This window comes from Myotis davidii, unplaced genomic scaffold (genome assembly GCF_000327345.1).
Source record: "Myotis davidii unplaced genomic scaffold, ASM32734v1 scaffold221, whole genome shotgun sequence".
Lineage (NCBI taxonomy): Eukaryota > Metazoa > Chordata > Mammalia > Chiroptera > Vespertilionidae > Myotis > Myotis davidii.
The window spans coordinates 3,494,434-3,510,155 of NW_006293349.1; the positions used below are offsets into that span (position 1 = coordinate 3,494,434).

General features: G+C 58.2%; 2 protein-coding genes across 4 annotated transcripts in view; one reads left to right on the forward strand and one right to left on the reverse strand.

The window, feature by feature from the left end:
• Positions 1–8,532, forward strand: part of MFSD6 (major facilitator superfamily domain containing 6) — a 27,707-nt gene extending 19,175 nt beyond the window's left edge. For 2 of the 3 annotated variants that reach the window (XM_006767069.2, XM_006767070.2), the window contains exons 4-7: positions 1,055–1,216; positions 2,750–2,848; positions 4,505–4,785; positions 6,863–8,532. In XM_006767069.2, the coding sequence (XP_006767132.1) occupies positions 1,055–1,216; positions 2,750–2,848; positions 4,505–4,785; positions 6,863–7,072 (752 nt within the window). In that variant the 3' untranslated portion in view covers positions 7,073–8,532. Of the gene's footprint in view, positions 1–1,054; positions 1,217–2,749; positions 2,849–4,504; positions 4,786–6,695; positions 6,721–6,862 lie in introns of all 3 variants that reach the window. The other variant, XM_015566090.1, reaches the window with a different exon arrangement.
• Positions 8,533–10,727: 2,195 nt separating this feature from the next.
• NEMP2 (nuclear envelope integral membrane protein 2) overlaps positions 10,728–15,722 on the reverse strand; it is a 16,213-nt gene continuing 11,218 nt past the window's right edge. Inside the window, exons 7-11 of the mRNA XM_015566114.1 lie at positions 15,040–15,216; positions 13,823–14,020; positions 13,628–13,765; positions 13,403–13,551; positions 10,728–10,822 (exon numbers count right to left, since the gene is read on the reverse strand). Of these exons, the coding sequence (XP_015421600.1) occupies positions 10,728–10,822; positions 13,403–13,551; positions 13,628–13,765; positions 13,823–14,020; positions 15,040–15,216 (757 nt within the window). The remainder of the gene's footprint in view (positions 10,823–13,402; positions 13,552–13,627; positions 13,766–13,822; positions 14,021–15,039; positions 15,217–15,722) is intronic.

Sequence of the window (15,722 nt, forward strand, 5' to 3'; positions counted from 1 at the left end):
ACAGTAACAAGGCTGCGAGGGCGAGGAGAACCCCCCGCGGCTCTTGTGCGCTGCTGGGCGTGGAACAGGGTGCCGCTGCTGTGGACACAGGCAGGCGGGGCCTCCACGTTTAACCATCTGTGCGCCATGCGCGCCTATAGACGCACGTGGTGGGCCTTTTCAATTAAATTCAAAATATCGTGGCAGTTAGCTGGTTACATAGATTATTACCCATAGGACGTAGTCACCCCACTTGTGGGAATACACCCCAAGAACTGACAGCAGAGACTCAGACAGACACTGCACCCCTGGTTCAGAGCAGCGCTGCTCACAGCAGTAGCCAAAAGGTGGATACAACCCAGTGTCCCTCGACAGATGGGCAAACAAAACGCGTTTTCCACGTGTGATGGTGTACTAGCCTTGAGGGGGAAGGAATCTGGGACCACTACAGTGCGGAGGACTCTGGCGACATTATGCTAGGGGAAGGGAGCCGGAGACAGGAGGACAGACTGTGTGGTCCACTTACACGAGGCCCCGAGGCACTCACTTCACAGCGACGGAAAGTTGGATGGGGGCCCAGCCGGTGTGGCTCAGTGGTTGAGCGTCGGCGTAGGAACCAGGAGGTCACGGTTCGATTCCCAGTCAGGGCACATGCCCGGGTTTTGGGCTCGATTCCCAGTAGAGGGAGTGCAGGAGGCAGCCGATCCATGATTCTCGCTCATCATTGATGTCTCTATCTCCCTCCCTCTCTCTTCCTCTCTGAAATTAATTTAAAAAATATTAAAAAAGAAAGTAGGATGGGGTTCCCAGGGCCTGGGGCAAGCGCCTGTTAGATGGGGAGAGGTTCAATGTGGGGTGAAGCTGTGGAGATGGACGGTGGTGAGGGCTGCAAATAGTGTGAATGTGCCTGATGCCACGAACGATGCACTTACCAATGGGGAACATGGTGGACGCTGTTATGCGGAGGCGAATGAAACCTGTCTCACAGGCAGATGTGTGTGCGTTTGAGGGAGGGACTCCTGTCTGGAAAGGGAGCCTGAGCTGCTGCTTACCGTGCCGCCCCCTCCCCCCGCAGGCGTGACGCACGCGGCCATCTGGGCGGCCTGCATCTCCTACCTGAGCGCCGCGGTGCCCCCCGAGCTGCGGACGTCGGCACAGGGCATCCTGCAGGGCCTGCACCTGGGTCTGGGGCGAGGCTGCGGGGCCATGATCGGAGGCGTGCTGGTCAACTACTTCGGTAAGAATGGCGTTCTCTTTCTCCCTTTCTTCTTGGGTGAAAACGTACGATTTTCCAGCGACACCTCCATGGACACTCCCATTGTTCCTGAAGATGGGCAGAGGCGAGCCCCCGGTCACAGTCTCCCTGGCTCTCATGGGGTCTGACCGCACACCCGTGTGCCTGCCACGGGGGCGAGGGCAGCGCTGCCACCGGGCACCCCTCCGTCCACAGCCAGTGAGAGGCCACACACGCCTCAGGGGCCAAGCGAATGCGTGAGCACAGGCTGTGGTTTGAAGTCAGCGACCCTAACGCAGCCGGGAATGCCCAGGGGCGAGACCCATCATCGTTAGTCCACCCCGAGCATCTGAGCCAGGAAGCCTGTTGTGCGCACAGTGTGCCTGCCCTGTGGGCCTCCCCTCGGGAATGCCGGGCTGGGCAGCACCAGGTCACTCTGCACCGGCTTGTACCCGCTCAGGCTGCTGCGGATGGTGGGCCCCGGGGGCCTGGCTTTAGCCTGTCTGAGCTCCAGCCGCAGAGGAATAGGGCGGCGTACAGTCAGGGAGGCGTCTTATGGAGGAGAGAGCTCCATGGAATTTTATGGTGAAAGGCTCTCAGAGGCGTTCATAAATGCAATTTTTTAAAAAATATATATTTTATTGATTTTTTACAGAGAGGAAGGGAGAGGGATAGAGAGTTAGAAACATCGATAAGAGAGAGACATTGATCAGCTGCCTCCTGCACACTCCCTACTGGGGATGTGCCCACAACCAAGATACATGCCCTTGACCGGAATCGAACCTGGGACCTTTTAGTCTGCAGGCCGACACTCTATCCACTGAGCCAAACCAGTTAGGTCCATAAATGCAGTTTTAAAATTTGACCAGTGACAGGCCCAGTACCAGCACCTGGGCCCCCTGACACCCCCCTGGGCCCCCTGACACCCCCCTGTGCCTCCTGACACCCCCCTTGTGCCTTCTGACACCCCTTTGGGCCCCCTGACACCCCCCTTGTGCCTTCTGACACCCCTTTGGGCCCCCTGACACCCCCCTGTGCCTCCTGACACCCCCCTTGTGCCTTCTGACACCCCTTTGGGCCCCCTGACACCCCCCTTGTGCCTTCTGACACCCCTTTGGGCCCCCTGACACCCCCCTGTGCGCTTAGGCCAAATCCCCCGGGGAGCGGGCCTAAGCCAGCAGGCTGCCTTCTGACACCCGCCTGGGCCCCCTGGCAGCCACCAGGGCCTCCTGACACCCCCCTGGGCCCCCTGACACCGCCTGGGCCCCCTGGCAGCCACCAGGGCCTCCTGACACCCCCCTGGGCCCCCTGACACCGCCTGGGCCCCCTGGCAGCCACCAGGGCCTCCTGACACCCCCCTGGGCCCCCTGACACCCACCCAGCCCTGGTGTGTCCCTCTCTGTGAAGCTGTGGCCACCTGCCGCCACCTGTTCATCTCACGCTCTGCTGCCTTGCCCTGAACTTGCGAAAGCTGAGTGTGGGGGAGGGCTGCCTGCCTCCCCTGGGGTTCCCCTAGAGCTCGGCTTGTTTCCACAGGGGCTGCTGCCACCTTCCGGGGAATCGGCATGGGCTGCCTGGTGATCCTCCTGCTCTTCGCCCTGATCCAGTGGCTGGCAGTGCCGGACGAGGAAGAAGGTAGACGGCCGTGCTTTCTTGTGGTTTGAAGGGTGAAGCCACGGGGAGGCCACACGTGTCCGGGAACCCAGGGTGGAGAGTGGCCGGGACTAGGTTGCCGGCGGTGCTCCCAGGGGCTCCTGCGGACTGCGGGGAGAAGCCACCTCCGGTGCTGAAAAGAATAGTGGTCACACTCAGGTAGCCTGGGGGGTTCTTGCTGATTGGAAGTATTGGTTTTACATTTCTCTAGTGCTCTACAGGTATGTAAAATGTAAGTCAGGTAGATGTAAGGCTCTACAGCACTGGTTCTCAACCTTCCTAACGCCGCGACCCTTTAATACAGTTCCTCATGTTGGGGCTGACCCCCTATTTCATTGTTACAAATTGAACATAATGAAAGAACAGAGATTAATCACAAAACAATATGTAATTATAGATGTGTTTTCCGATGGTCTTAGGCGACCCCTGTGAAAGGGTCGTTTGACCCCCAAAGGGGTCGCGACCCACAGGTTGAGAACCGCTGATATACAGCCATTTTCCTACTAGGGATAAGACGTACTATTAATCTCTATGATTTTATCTTCCTTTGAAAAAAAGTCTAAACCTTAACTTGGAAGTTTTCCCTCAATTAGGTATGGCTTCATTAAAACAGTTACACAGAAAGAAAGTTGCAGCAACTATAATGTTTAGATGAGAACAAATTTTCAACTTAAAAAATGTTTTTATTGATGTCAGAGAGGAAGGGAGAGGGAGAGGGGGAGAGAACCATCAATGATGAGAGAATCACCGATGGGCTGCCTCCTGCACGCCCCGCACTGGGGATCGAGCCCGCAACCCCAGGCCTGTGCCCGACTGGGAATCGAACCCTGACCTCCTGGTTCATGGGTCAGTGCTCAACCATGGAGCACACAAGCCAGGCAGTTTTCAACGTTTTAAAATCAACTTCTTTTCTTTAACAAAGGCCCCCAGCAGAGGGAGACATTCCCGCTCAGCCTCAGGCACTCCCCCCCCCCCATCCGGCCTCTTCTTGGGGGTCCTCTCCTTTGAGTGGCGTTTGCCTCAGGCACCTGAGGGGCTTTGTTAGGAAAACCAGCTCCTTACAGAGACTCGGACAGATTTTAATTTCAAGGAGCCCTTCAGAAAGGGAGACAGTACTGCCTTTCTCATGCTGGTCTTTCATGACCTTAACTGGCTCCCGCCTCCCGCAGCCTTGGTGCAGGCCTTCCCTCGGAGGCCTTCCTGCTTTGATGCTCGTCTTTACGTGGGCAGGCCTTGCGTGGGCCCGAGGCACCTGTGCTGCAGCCTGTGCCGCAGATGTGGTAGCCAAGGTAGAGAACCGTGCATTTCATCAGCAAGCAGCCGTAGGGAGGCCCTGGAAGACAAGCCTCACGCTCCTTAGCTCTCTGATGAAAACTTACTCGGAAAGACCAGGACTAGTTGGTCCCCTTCATGGCAATACGGGTGCCCAGAAGGGGTCAGCACCCGAAGTCTATAAAGCACTCCCCTGGCTCAGCAGCAGCGAGTCCGCGGAGGAGCCCCTGGAGCCCGGCCGCTTGCGGAGGCTGCCACGCACTCTGCGGGGGCTCGGGGGAGGGGGGGGCTCGCCCACCTAGTTCTGTGTTTGTTCAAGTGCCTAGAAAACGCTGAACAGTGATTCGAACCTGACTTTCTCTCCAGACAAGACAATGTTGGCCGAGAGGATTCCGGTTCCATCCAGCCCTGTCCCCATAGCAACCATCGACCTGGTCCAGCAGCAGCCAGAGGACATCCTGCCGCGCGTGGAGCCGCGCCTCCCACCCAAGAAGACCAAGCACCAGGAGGAGCAGGAGGATGCCAGCAAGCCCGCCTGGGGCGTCAGCGCCTCCCCCTGGGTGACCTTCGTCTACGCCCTCTACCAGGTGAAGGAGATGCTGCTGCTCGCCAGGGAGAGCCATGCCTCGGAGATCCAGCCTCTGCAGGTAGCGCCCTCCCTCCCTCCGCCCTGCCGGCTCCCGCTCCTGGGCAGGCCCTCTGTCAGCTGTGCGCCCGGGTTTGCGGGAGGTCTGTGGGGTGGTCTCATTGCTCCGCGCCAGGTGTGTAGTGGAGGTGTACGCAGCCTCCCAGAGAGGGCATTGTGCCTGCTGGAGCTAACACACATCTTCTGATTTTGCGTTAAATTCTCAGTATCGATGGCTTGCAGCCGCGGTGAGGAGACGTGTCTGTAATTCCGACTCTCTGGGCACAGGCTAAGGAACAGGCCCTGAGGGTGTCTGGTGAGGCAGTGGTCATACTGAGCCTGTGCGGGCTGATGAGGACATTAACTCGGTGGAAGTGTAGTTTTGCTGGGCCTCACGTGAAAAATAAAAGGTGTGATTTTCTTGCCTTAGAGGTATGGTCTCTCCTGAGTGGAGTCGACTGTGGTGGATGAAACTGGGTAACTGACAGCGCCAGCCGCCTCTGGGGGAGGCCAAGTGTGCGTCTGGGGCAGCCGGCCACGGCAACCAGCCCGCCTCCCTGCCGGCTCACTCACTGCCTTCCACCCGGTGGGTCCGTCACGGCCGCCCCGTGTCTGGCGTAGCCTCGGGGGACACATCAGAAAAGAGAAGGGCAAAGACTTAATGAGCAATTTGGCAACTTCCTTTTTAGAAGATTGGAACTGTCTTTATCACGACCTTGTAAACTAACATAATATTTCTGTAATTTAAACCAAGCCTCCTTGTCTCTGATAAGCATGATGCCTTCTGGCCTAGGCATGACCCTCCTTGTGAAGGTCACAAACTCACCGGGTCCCCTGCGTGTCAGGAAGGAGCACGTCGGTGGGTGGGGCACCAATGCTATGAGGCTGGGCGGCGAGGCCAGGATTCGAGGCAGAAGAAAGGATGGCTTTTTTTTTTTTGCTGCATCTTATCTTCATTATTTATTTTTTTATTGATTAAGGTATTATATATGTGTCCTTACCCCCTCTTTGCCCCCTCACCCCCCTGTTGTCTGCGTCCATCGCTTATGCTTATATGCATGCATACAAGTCCTGTGGTTGATCTCTCCTCCTTACCCCACCTTCCCCTGCCTTCCCTCTGAGGTTTGATGGTCTGATCGATGCTCCTCTGTTGTCCATTATATTCCACAAATGAGTGAGATCATGTGATAGTTATCTCTCTCTACTGGCTTATTTCACTTAGCATAATGCTCTCCAGGTTCCTCCATGCTGTTGCAAATGGTAGGAGTTCCTTCCTTTTTACAGCAGTGTAGAATTCCATTGTGTAGATGTACCACAGAAACTAGAAACACCAATCAGAAAGGATATATGCACCCCTATGTTCATAGCAGCACAATTCACCATAGCTAAGGTTTGGAAACAGCCTAAGTGCCACCAGCAGATGAGTGGATTAGAAAGGATGGCTTTTGCGCGAACAGTTTTCATTACTTTGGGTACTTAACTCATTTTCATCAAAGCCTCTGAGGCTTAAGGACCGTCACAGTTTTTTTCTGGCATGTTACCATTTTATGCTATTAAAAGTTGGCTGGTATGGCTCAGTCTTAGGAAGAAGCCATTACTACGATGTTTTTTCATTTTAGAATCAATCGCAGAAATAAAGCATTTTGTGTGGCGCCCAGCTATGTGAAGTGGCAGCACTGGCTCAGAGGAGAGCCGTGTGTGGTTGGTTCAAAGCACGTGTCCTGGTTGTAGGGATCAGGGGTGAGTGCGTGGCCTCAGCAGGAGGCCGGGCCGCAGGTCCCACGTTAGCCCAGGGACTCGCCGCGGCTGGCGGCTCCGACATCTGTGGGTGTCCATGGCGCCCTGGGAGTGGCAGGCGTGTTGACAGGGATGCTCCTTTCCCACGAGGTCTGTCTGCTCACAGTGTTTGTGTTTTTCATGCGGCTCTGGCAGTTGCACACAGGAAAAGAGATGTAAGGTAAGCCCTTCTCCTCCCCTCCTCTCCTCCTGGCCCCCGGGCGGTCCCCGGATGCCCTCCCGTGCCTGCATCTCACGGGGAAGCGTGCGGAAAAGGTGCTTTGCTGGACCATAGCCGCTTCCTTCCGTTCTTCTCCTTCCAGGGGACCAGTGAGAACCGGGGAGACTCTCGAGCTGCTGGAGCCCGGCCCGCCCCCAGTGACACGCCCTCCGACCCACCTGGCAGCCAGCCGCCCCCTTCATCAGCAGCATCGCACACGCAGACGCAGAGCAGCTCCGCCCACCCCAGCTCCAACCAGCCTGCAGAGGAGGGTGGGGACCCGCAGGCCCTGCCCACCGCTGGGGGACCCTGAGGGCCCTGCCCACCTCACCCCTGCATGGAACGGGCCTGGGACCAGGAGGCGTCCCGAGCCTGGCACACGCCCGCCTTGAGCATCGCGCCACACGCTTCTGAGTATCTGAACCCATCGGCGTGGAGACACACACGCAGCCACAGTGCAGGAGCCGTTCCACCCACAGCCCGCTGGAGTGGCGGGAAGAAGTGGGTTCGCGGGGACACCCGTTTGCGGGCGGGCTGGGGTCGGCCGGGGTGCAGAGTCACACTAAGTGGAGGGAGGTGAGCGCTGAGGGCGGGTCCCTTCTGGGTATTTATTCATTATCTGGTTCTTCATGCGAACGGGAGGAGCCGCCTGTCTTTGCTTCTCTTGAAGAGAACCCTTTGGAAATTGTGCGTAAAGATCCAGGGGGCAGGTGACAGTGAGCAGGGCTGTGCTTTTGTTTCAGAAAAGGAGGGAGAGTCCTCAGGAGCATGGCCTCGGGGTCCCCGAGCTCCGCAGGGGCATTTCGTCTGCGTGGAAGGCGAGGAAAGCAGCCGAGCCCCTGAGCAGAGCTCGGGGACCCCGCGAGCCGAGCGGCGCGTTCACCGGCCGTTTGTTCTCCACGGGCTGCAGGACCAGAGCAGGGAACATTCCAGACCACCCGCGCCTCCCTGTCCTGGGCCGAGAGGCAAGGGGCGCTGGCCATGGTGATGCTGCGAGTCGCCTCGACCAGGCTTTACGGTTCCTGGTGATTCGGGCTCGACTCGCTGGCGGGGTTTTTCTTACTCGCTGAATCCCTAAGGGTTTCTTTAGCGAAGCAGTGCTATTTCCAAGTAACAGTATAAGATGTAAGTGCCTGGGGGAGGGATACAGCTTTTGAAGTTATGTAAGGGGTGGGTTTTTGCTTTGTGTGGGGGACAGTCAGACACTGGACATGGCTGTGGGCTTGCTGCTGTGAACATACCACTACTGTCGGGGCCACGGCTGGTGACTCGGGCAAAGCTCGCTGCTAACAATAAAGACGAGGTCCCCGGGAAGTGGGGAGCCCGGGGAAAGGGAGCCGCTGGGGGAATGAGGGCCAGTCCACATGGATAGTAGCTGTCGGGGAGCGGAGGAGGAGGAAAGGGAAGGACGGTCAAGAGAAGCCACTCGCTTACCCCCTGGCCCCATTACACGGGTCAGTGGTAGAGTAAGAGCGGCTCCATGAAATCTACGTCCGCCTAAAACTGCACGGGGAGGAGAAATCCCACTTAGATATCTGGCTCCACAAAACACAGCTTTAAAAGAAATAATAAGGGAAAGAAGTGGAATTAAGCAAACAGTTATTTTTGCACTTGAACTGAGACGTACTGTACCGTAGATTATCATGACTCATCTTAAGTGACCTTTCCAAATCCGATGTATTTATTGTGCTTATGTGACTTCAGAAATAAAGACACGTGCGCAGGCGACCCTCGCCGTGAGTGTAACGTACGGCATGTGGACGTGTGAACTGACTCAGTGTCTCTCGTGTTTAGTCCTGATGTCTTCACTGGAAAAGCCGCCGTTTGGGGAACACAGTTGCTGTGCCGAGATAAAAATAAACACCATGTCCAACCGTTTCCTAATGATAACGAAGGGGCCACCCCCACGGAAGCGCTTCCCCCGGAATGAGTCCGAGCAGGTCCCGGCCTGTGGGAGCCGTGGGCAGAGCCCCTCGGGGAGGCCCCTGTGCGTCCTGCCCCCCAGGTGCCATTTAAAGCCAATGGAAGGGAATTCCAATTAACTCTGACGTGAGGATTGTGTAACCCTCCGAGGTTTCCTGCTAATGCCCAGGTGCCTCCCAGCCCCGGCTGGTAATCGCCGCCTCCATGACTGACTCGGACTGTTTGCTCTGATGGCGGGAAAGGGGACGAGCCACGGTGCTGCGTATGTGGCCGCAGAGGGGAGCGTTCCTCAAAGCCGTAAGCAGAACAGATGACCATCACGCACGGAGCTCCACCCGCCGGTGAGCCCTCGCTGGCCACGCGAAGGGGACGCTGGCTGGGGCTCCCCTCGGATTTGCATCCCCCCTGCTGCTGGGGTGGGCGCTGCAGGTGCGGGCCGTTACCTAGCAGTGTCTCCTTGCAGCCAATCCGGGGTGAAGCCGTGGCTCCCGGGAAAGGGGAACCAGCCCGGCCAGCCTGGCTCAGGGGTTGAACATTGACCCCCGAACTTGGAAGTCACAGTTCGATTCCTGGTCAGGGCATACGCCTGGGTTGGGGCTCAATGCCCAATGGGGGGCGTGCAGGAGGTAGCCGACCGATGATTCTCTCTCATCATTGATGTCTCTCTCTCTCCCTCTCCCTTCCTCTCTGAAATCAATAGAAAAAAATTTTTAAAGAGAATTTAAAACAAAAGGGGACCCACACCCGTAGCCCCACGTGCTTGTGATGTGCTGAGATGATTGGCTCATCCTTGTCACCACCCCCTTTCACTAGGAGGTCTCTGGGGCGAACACAGCTCAGTTATGGGGTCAAGGTCCCAAAGCCAGGATTCTAGCTCCAACCCGATGCCAGCGGGCAGGTGCCCAGCACCCCCTCCCCCAGGATGCAGGGGGGGGGGCATACCGGCTTCGTTTAGAACAAGCCAGAAAGCGCCTGGCCGAACCCTCCCTCACCAAGGCCTGGGACCTGTACGTGTGGCTGTGTTTCCATTTCGGACACTCGCAGACACCGAGGGAGCCAGCACCTCCCGCTCAGCTGTCAGCGGGGAGTGCAGACCCCGCACGCTGGGTGGGGACTGGGTTTGCAGAGAAAACTCGGGCTGGAGGGACTCTGAAGACCAGTGGACCGGAGCCAGGAGGGGCTTGTACATGGTGTGTCCTTTTTAAAATATACTTTTTCTAACTTTACAGAAGTATTGTTTGTGGTGGATGGAGGGGGGGCGGTCCATCACCCCAGGTAGTTTAGAGGCACCGTGTGGACAAGCACCTACAAGGCACATGTGATGGCGGGGGCACAGCACTGACAGAACGGATGGGCTGGGGGCCGCTTCCTTGGCTGTTTATAAAACCAGTAAAGGAAGTAGCCAGGCTCGGGCACCGACACCCTGGGGCTCAAGTTCTGTGCTGACCCTTCAGCTCTGAATGGTCGTCAGCAGCTTCTGCACCTCGGACTTTCTTCAACGCAAAGTGGACGCGACACCAAAACAGGACGGACGGCGACGAGGTTCAAGAGGAGGCACCCCGAGTGCCTAGCACAGTGTCTGACGGGCCTCCAGTAAACCCTGACTCCCCTCTCCCTGCTTCATCACTGCTTTTCTGGAAAGTGGACCAAAACCAAAACAAACATCCCCCCAATTATTTTTTTAAAAATATATTTTTATTGGTTTCAGAGAGGAAGGGAGAGGGAGAGACAGAAACATCGGTGATGAGAGAGAATCATGGATCGGCTGCCTCCTGCACGCCCCCTACTGGGGATCAAGCCCACAACCCGGGCATGTGCCCTGAGCGGGAATTGAACCTGGGATCCTTCAGTCCACAGGCCAATGCTCTATCCACGGAGCAACACCAGCCAGCCAGCTCTATCCCCCTCCCCGCAATTATTAAAACAAGAGCAGCTGCCGTGCGGAAGGCATCTCCTAGGATCTCTCCTGGTGAGTGCATCCTCATCCCTAATCTCTGGTGACGCGTTAGCACATTCAGGGACCAGAGCAAAAAGACGCATTTACCTCAAGGCAACGGGACTCCTGGGCCATAGGAAGGCTGCAGCCTCTCACACATCTCAGTGCAGAGCACGCCCTCCCGAAGGGGCTTCAGGTCGAGAACTGAACATGAGAAAAGGAGTCACTGAGAGGAAAAGGCGCTTGGGAAGGGGCGGTCGTGGCCGACGTTGGGCATCCGGTCACTTCGGCGAGGTTAGGCTAGGGGCGGGGGGCATCACGTGTTGGTTTGACGACACTGACGCGGGCGACACAGCAACCTTGTCCTTTCTGCCCGCCCGGCAGGGCTCTTACTACGCCTGACCCTGTGGGGCTGCCTTCCGAGGGGGATCTGCTGGTCCTATGGTTTCCAGGGTCTGTCCTCACGCCCTTACACGGCTGCCATGGACCGTGCCTGGCAGACCACACGGCTGGCTGCTGTGAGCAAGGTCTTCTTAGGGGCGACGGCCAAGTGCGGGTCCTGGGTCAACACCCAGGGGCACAGCCACCCATTAGCTCGTCAGTGTCATACCCAGTGGGCTGGCTCGGAAGGCAGCCGGCTCCTGGCGTCGCCTGAACACCTCACTGCGGGCTTCTCCAGACCCCACGCTCGTCAGGCCAGAGCGCCCGGCCCCTTCCACCCGGTAGACCAGAAAGCGGTTTAACAACCTGCACTCTAACTCGGGGATATCACATGCAGAATCACGTAAGGTCCTCCTCCTCTTCTGGACATCACTTCCGGGGTTTAATTCATCCAGGTTTACACGTGTTGATGTAACCCATCATCTATCTATCCTAAACCTCCTAAAATCTCAAATCTGTTCAGTTTCTGGATTTTTTTAAAAAGTCACACATTCACACATCCTCCGCAGTGTCACACGGCCACTCCCCTGTAGTCCACCCCTCAGTAGTACTGGCCAACGACACACCCAATTCACAACGCGTCTTCTGAGATGTGTAAAATATGCCCTAAAACCTGTTAAACACGGCGTTTGAATGGCACGACTGTGCAGGCCTGGCCAGCTCCGGGAGTCTCACGGGCACTGCTGGTGTCAGAGCCCCGCCCACCTGCTAAGGACAGCGAGCTTGGTGAGGCACCGGAGCCAGCAGCGGCCGGCCAAGGGCTCCGGAGGCCCCGGCCTGAAGCTCACCTCCTGAGGGCCAGAGCAGCCGGGTACAGGCCTTTAAGCAAAGGAAGGAGGGCGGGGAGGGAGAGGGAGATGGGGAAGGAGGAGGGAAGGGGGAGAACCTCAGGGGAGCTAGCCAACAGTGCTTGATGGGGATCAGAACTGTGAGCAGCACCACAACGAACCCCAGGGAAAGGCACCCCACATCACAAGTGACGCTTTAATGGCTCAGCTTTCCACAGTCCTCGTGACAGACACGGACAATCCACGGCGTCCTCTACGGCATAACTGAGGCCGACACCCGGGAGACGCGGCCAGCTGTTTCTACGGTGACGGTTACCCCGGCTGGTCAGCACCTCCGTGCCCGGCACAGGCAAGGCCCGGGGACCCCTCAGTCACACGCGTGTGGTGGGACACCAGCTGCCTCTGGGGAGAGGAGTGCAGGGAGACAAATACTGCCGCATCTGATGTGTGCCTGTGTCACGTGTCACCAGCAAATACAATTACAAAGCATCAGCCTGAACTGTAACAACACCCACGAAACATCATCATAAATCTGAACGGGAGACACTTTGATTTTTAAAATCAGAGGCTACTGCCCAGCCGGCGTGGCTCAGTGGTCGAACATAGACCCATGAGCCAACAGGTCACGGTTTGATTCCTGGTGAACATGCCTGGGTTTAGGGCTTGATCCCCAGCGTGGGACGTGCAGGAGGCGGCTGATCAATGATTCTCTTTCTCATCCATGTTTCTATCTCTCTGTCCCTCTCCCTACCTCTCTCTCTAAAAAAATCAATAAAAACATTAAAAATAAGTAAAATCAGAGGCTGCGTGAAAGCACAGAGTGAATTCAGTGCATTTTACAGAAAGAACAGAGCTCCTCACACGAACTGGTGTCTGGCAACACTGGAGGCCTGCAAACGCTGCCTGGAGGGGCAAGGGCACTGGAAGGTCAATCTAGAAAGTCCCACACGGGTAGCCAGGTGACGCAACAGGTGAGAACGAGGCTGAGACCTGGCCCCGGAGAGCGTCCTTAGCCCTCGCACGCCCCCGCGACCTCTCCTCTCCAGTGAAGGCCGCTCGCTCGATGCCTCGGAGTCTCAGAACCCACTCAGCGACACTGTCGCCCCCGGGCTGCTGTGCCCCGTCGGATCCTTAGTCCTCCGCGTGGGCCTCCTGGGCTCAGTCCACGCGGCACTCAGTCAGTCCCTCCTTCCCCTGGAGTCTTAACAGGAGGCATCCAGAACAAGGCCTGGTCTCCGTGAGGAAGATCACGGATCTGCTCTGCAGGGAACTGTTACCGAATAGAAAACTCGGCGGTTTGAGAAATGAACCGTTGATGCAAAATCTCACGAGAGGGCAAACGCCTCCAGCTTCAACACACGGAAATACAAAAGTGATGCTGATCTGGCTACCTATAAAAGCCTTACCCAAACTCTAAAATAGAAGCGTAGGAAATGTTTCTCTTCATCAGTTACCAAATAGCTAGAGGGCTGTTACTAAAGGTAAAAAGGTCACCAGTCCAGTGAGGCCAGGGCTGGGGGAGGCGGCCTCGCGCTCCCTCGGAAGGCCGCCTCACCGGGTGCCCGGCCGTGGGCCATGCCAGGGCTGACGCGCCGCCCCGCGCGGCCGCTGAGTGTGGGCTGGGACAAGTTGCTGCGCCTCCCAGACCCCAGCGCCTCCATCAGTAGCACGTTCTCCACACGTGAGCCCAGGAATCGTCGTCTCCTGGAATACGGGTCTGTGGGCAAATGAAGTCGGAAACCGCTACGCGATCTCTCCCGAGACACGTGGGCACTGGCACCCTAAAGGCCCTGGGCAGTCCCGCTGCACGCGGTGTCCATCTGAGTTGACCTGAGAATCCCCGTCCTGAGCAGCGCTGATCAGCACTAGGACGTGCTGGGCGCACGGGTCGGCCTCCCAGCGCCTGCGCCGGCACCATCTGGGCAGACAGGCTCTGGGCAGAGAGCATGGTGCCCTGGGGCCGACAGGCACTGACCCGGGCTCGCTGGCCCCTGAAGGCCAACACAGTCCCCTGTTCCGAGTGGAGATCTTCACTCGAGGGCAGTGGCGATGGCAGGCCCAGGATGCGGGTGAGAGCTGCTCCTCCAGGAAGGCGCCCCCCAGGCTGTACTCTTCGTGAAGACGCATTTCTTCGGGCGACAAGTGGCTTCCTCCAAGGACGAAGTCTGCAAACCTATGAAGTATTTTGTGTTTGTTTTAAAGAAAGTTCATGTGACCACGGAAAGGTTTGCTGGGAAGAAAACAGCTCCCTGCTCCGTGTCCTCTTAGAGAAGTGCAGGTGGCGGCAGTGAGAGTGGCGTTTACACGGAGGTGAAAGCCGGACCGGCCTTCAGGGAGGGCGGGGGCAGGCGCCAGCCCAGCGCTGCCGAGACCCCCTCTGCTCCCTAAGGCTCTCTCCTCTCCAGGGGCTGGATTTGTTCCTTATTTTACTGTCGACACTTCCCCTCCGACCTTTCCCTGTGGGCAGGGGGTCTGACTGAAGCCTGCAGGAGGGGAGCAGAGGGGAGGATGCGGGCAGAGAGGCCTTGGGGTGAACTCCAGCATCACAGCCCACACCAGCAGAAGCAGGGCCGCAGCCGTCCCACCCTCCGGCCCCTCTGGGCGTCGCCTCCCGCCTTCCCTTCCCGTAGTACCAGCCCCACATCTTCTGCCACCATCCCCTCTGCTGCTACATACATCTTGGTCCTGAGTGGCATGCAGGGGCGGGTGCAAGGGCAGAGGGTGGGGGCAGGGCAGGGGCAGGGCAGAGCCAGCCCAGCGTTGCCGAGACCCCCTCTGCTCCCTAAGGCTCTCTCCTCTCCAGGGGCTGGATTTGTTCCTTATTTTACTGTCGACACTTCCCCTCCGACCTTTCCCTGTGGGCAGGGGGTCTGACTGAAGCCTGCAGGAGGGGAGCAGAGGGGAGGATGCGGGCAGAGAGGCCTTGGGGTGAACTCCAGCATCACAGCCCACACCAGCAGAAGCAGGGCCGCAGCCGTCCCACCCTCCGGCCCCTCTGGGCGTCGCCTCCCGCCTTCCCTTCCCGTAGTACCAGCCCCTTCCCGGTAGGAGCGGAGCTGTTGCTCTGACACTCACAGTTCTGCCTGGGCCTGGGCCAGGGCACCAGGGGAGCGGCTCTGGCAGCCTCGCTCGCCTTCTAACGCGGACCCTCGCAGCGACTCGAACCCGGGCCCCGGGCAGAGCGGGGCTTACTTTTTCGGTGCGTGGAGCCGGGACATGACCAGCCAGGACGGGAAATCGGGCCGGCGGCAGGCCTGGCGCAGCTCCTCCAGGGCCCGGGTGGTCTCGGCGGCAGCTTGCTCCCGGTACTGCTCCTCAGTCAGGTACTTGAACGCCAGCCTTCGGGACGCCAGCCACTTCCTCACGTTCCTAAGACACGGCAGTTGGCTGCTAGGTTCCTGGCCGCATCGGGCTATTCAGCTCAACTCCCAAGACTCTGAACAGCAATGGTCACGGTTCCTCCCTTCCTGTGGACCACGCTATACATGCTAAGCAGGGACCACGCTTCCATGCTGCTCTCGTGAATGCGGAACTTAGAACACGTAGCGCGGGCCCGCTGGCACACGCCCCTCCTGGACCACCCTAACGGACCTCAGGCCCTAATGTGGCTTCTGAGGGTCAGTCCGGTAGAGAGGTCAGTGCGTCTTCGATCTGGTGACTGAACCGCCCAGGGGGCGGCGCAGGCCTGGCTTCCTGGTGCGGGACGGGCTGCTCTTCTCGGCACTGAGAGGCGGGTCTCGGGGGCGGCTACGGAGGCTCGCCGCTCACCGTCCAGACCGAAAGCAGGAGGCTCTGCGGCCCGGCCTCGGCTGCGGAGTGGCCGCCCCTGGAGGGAGGGACGTGCCCAGGGTGCGTGCGGGTGTGCGTGTGTGTGT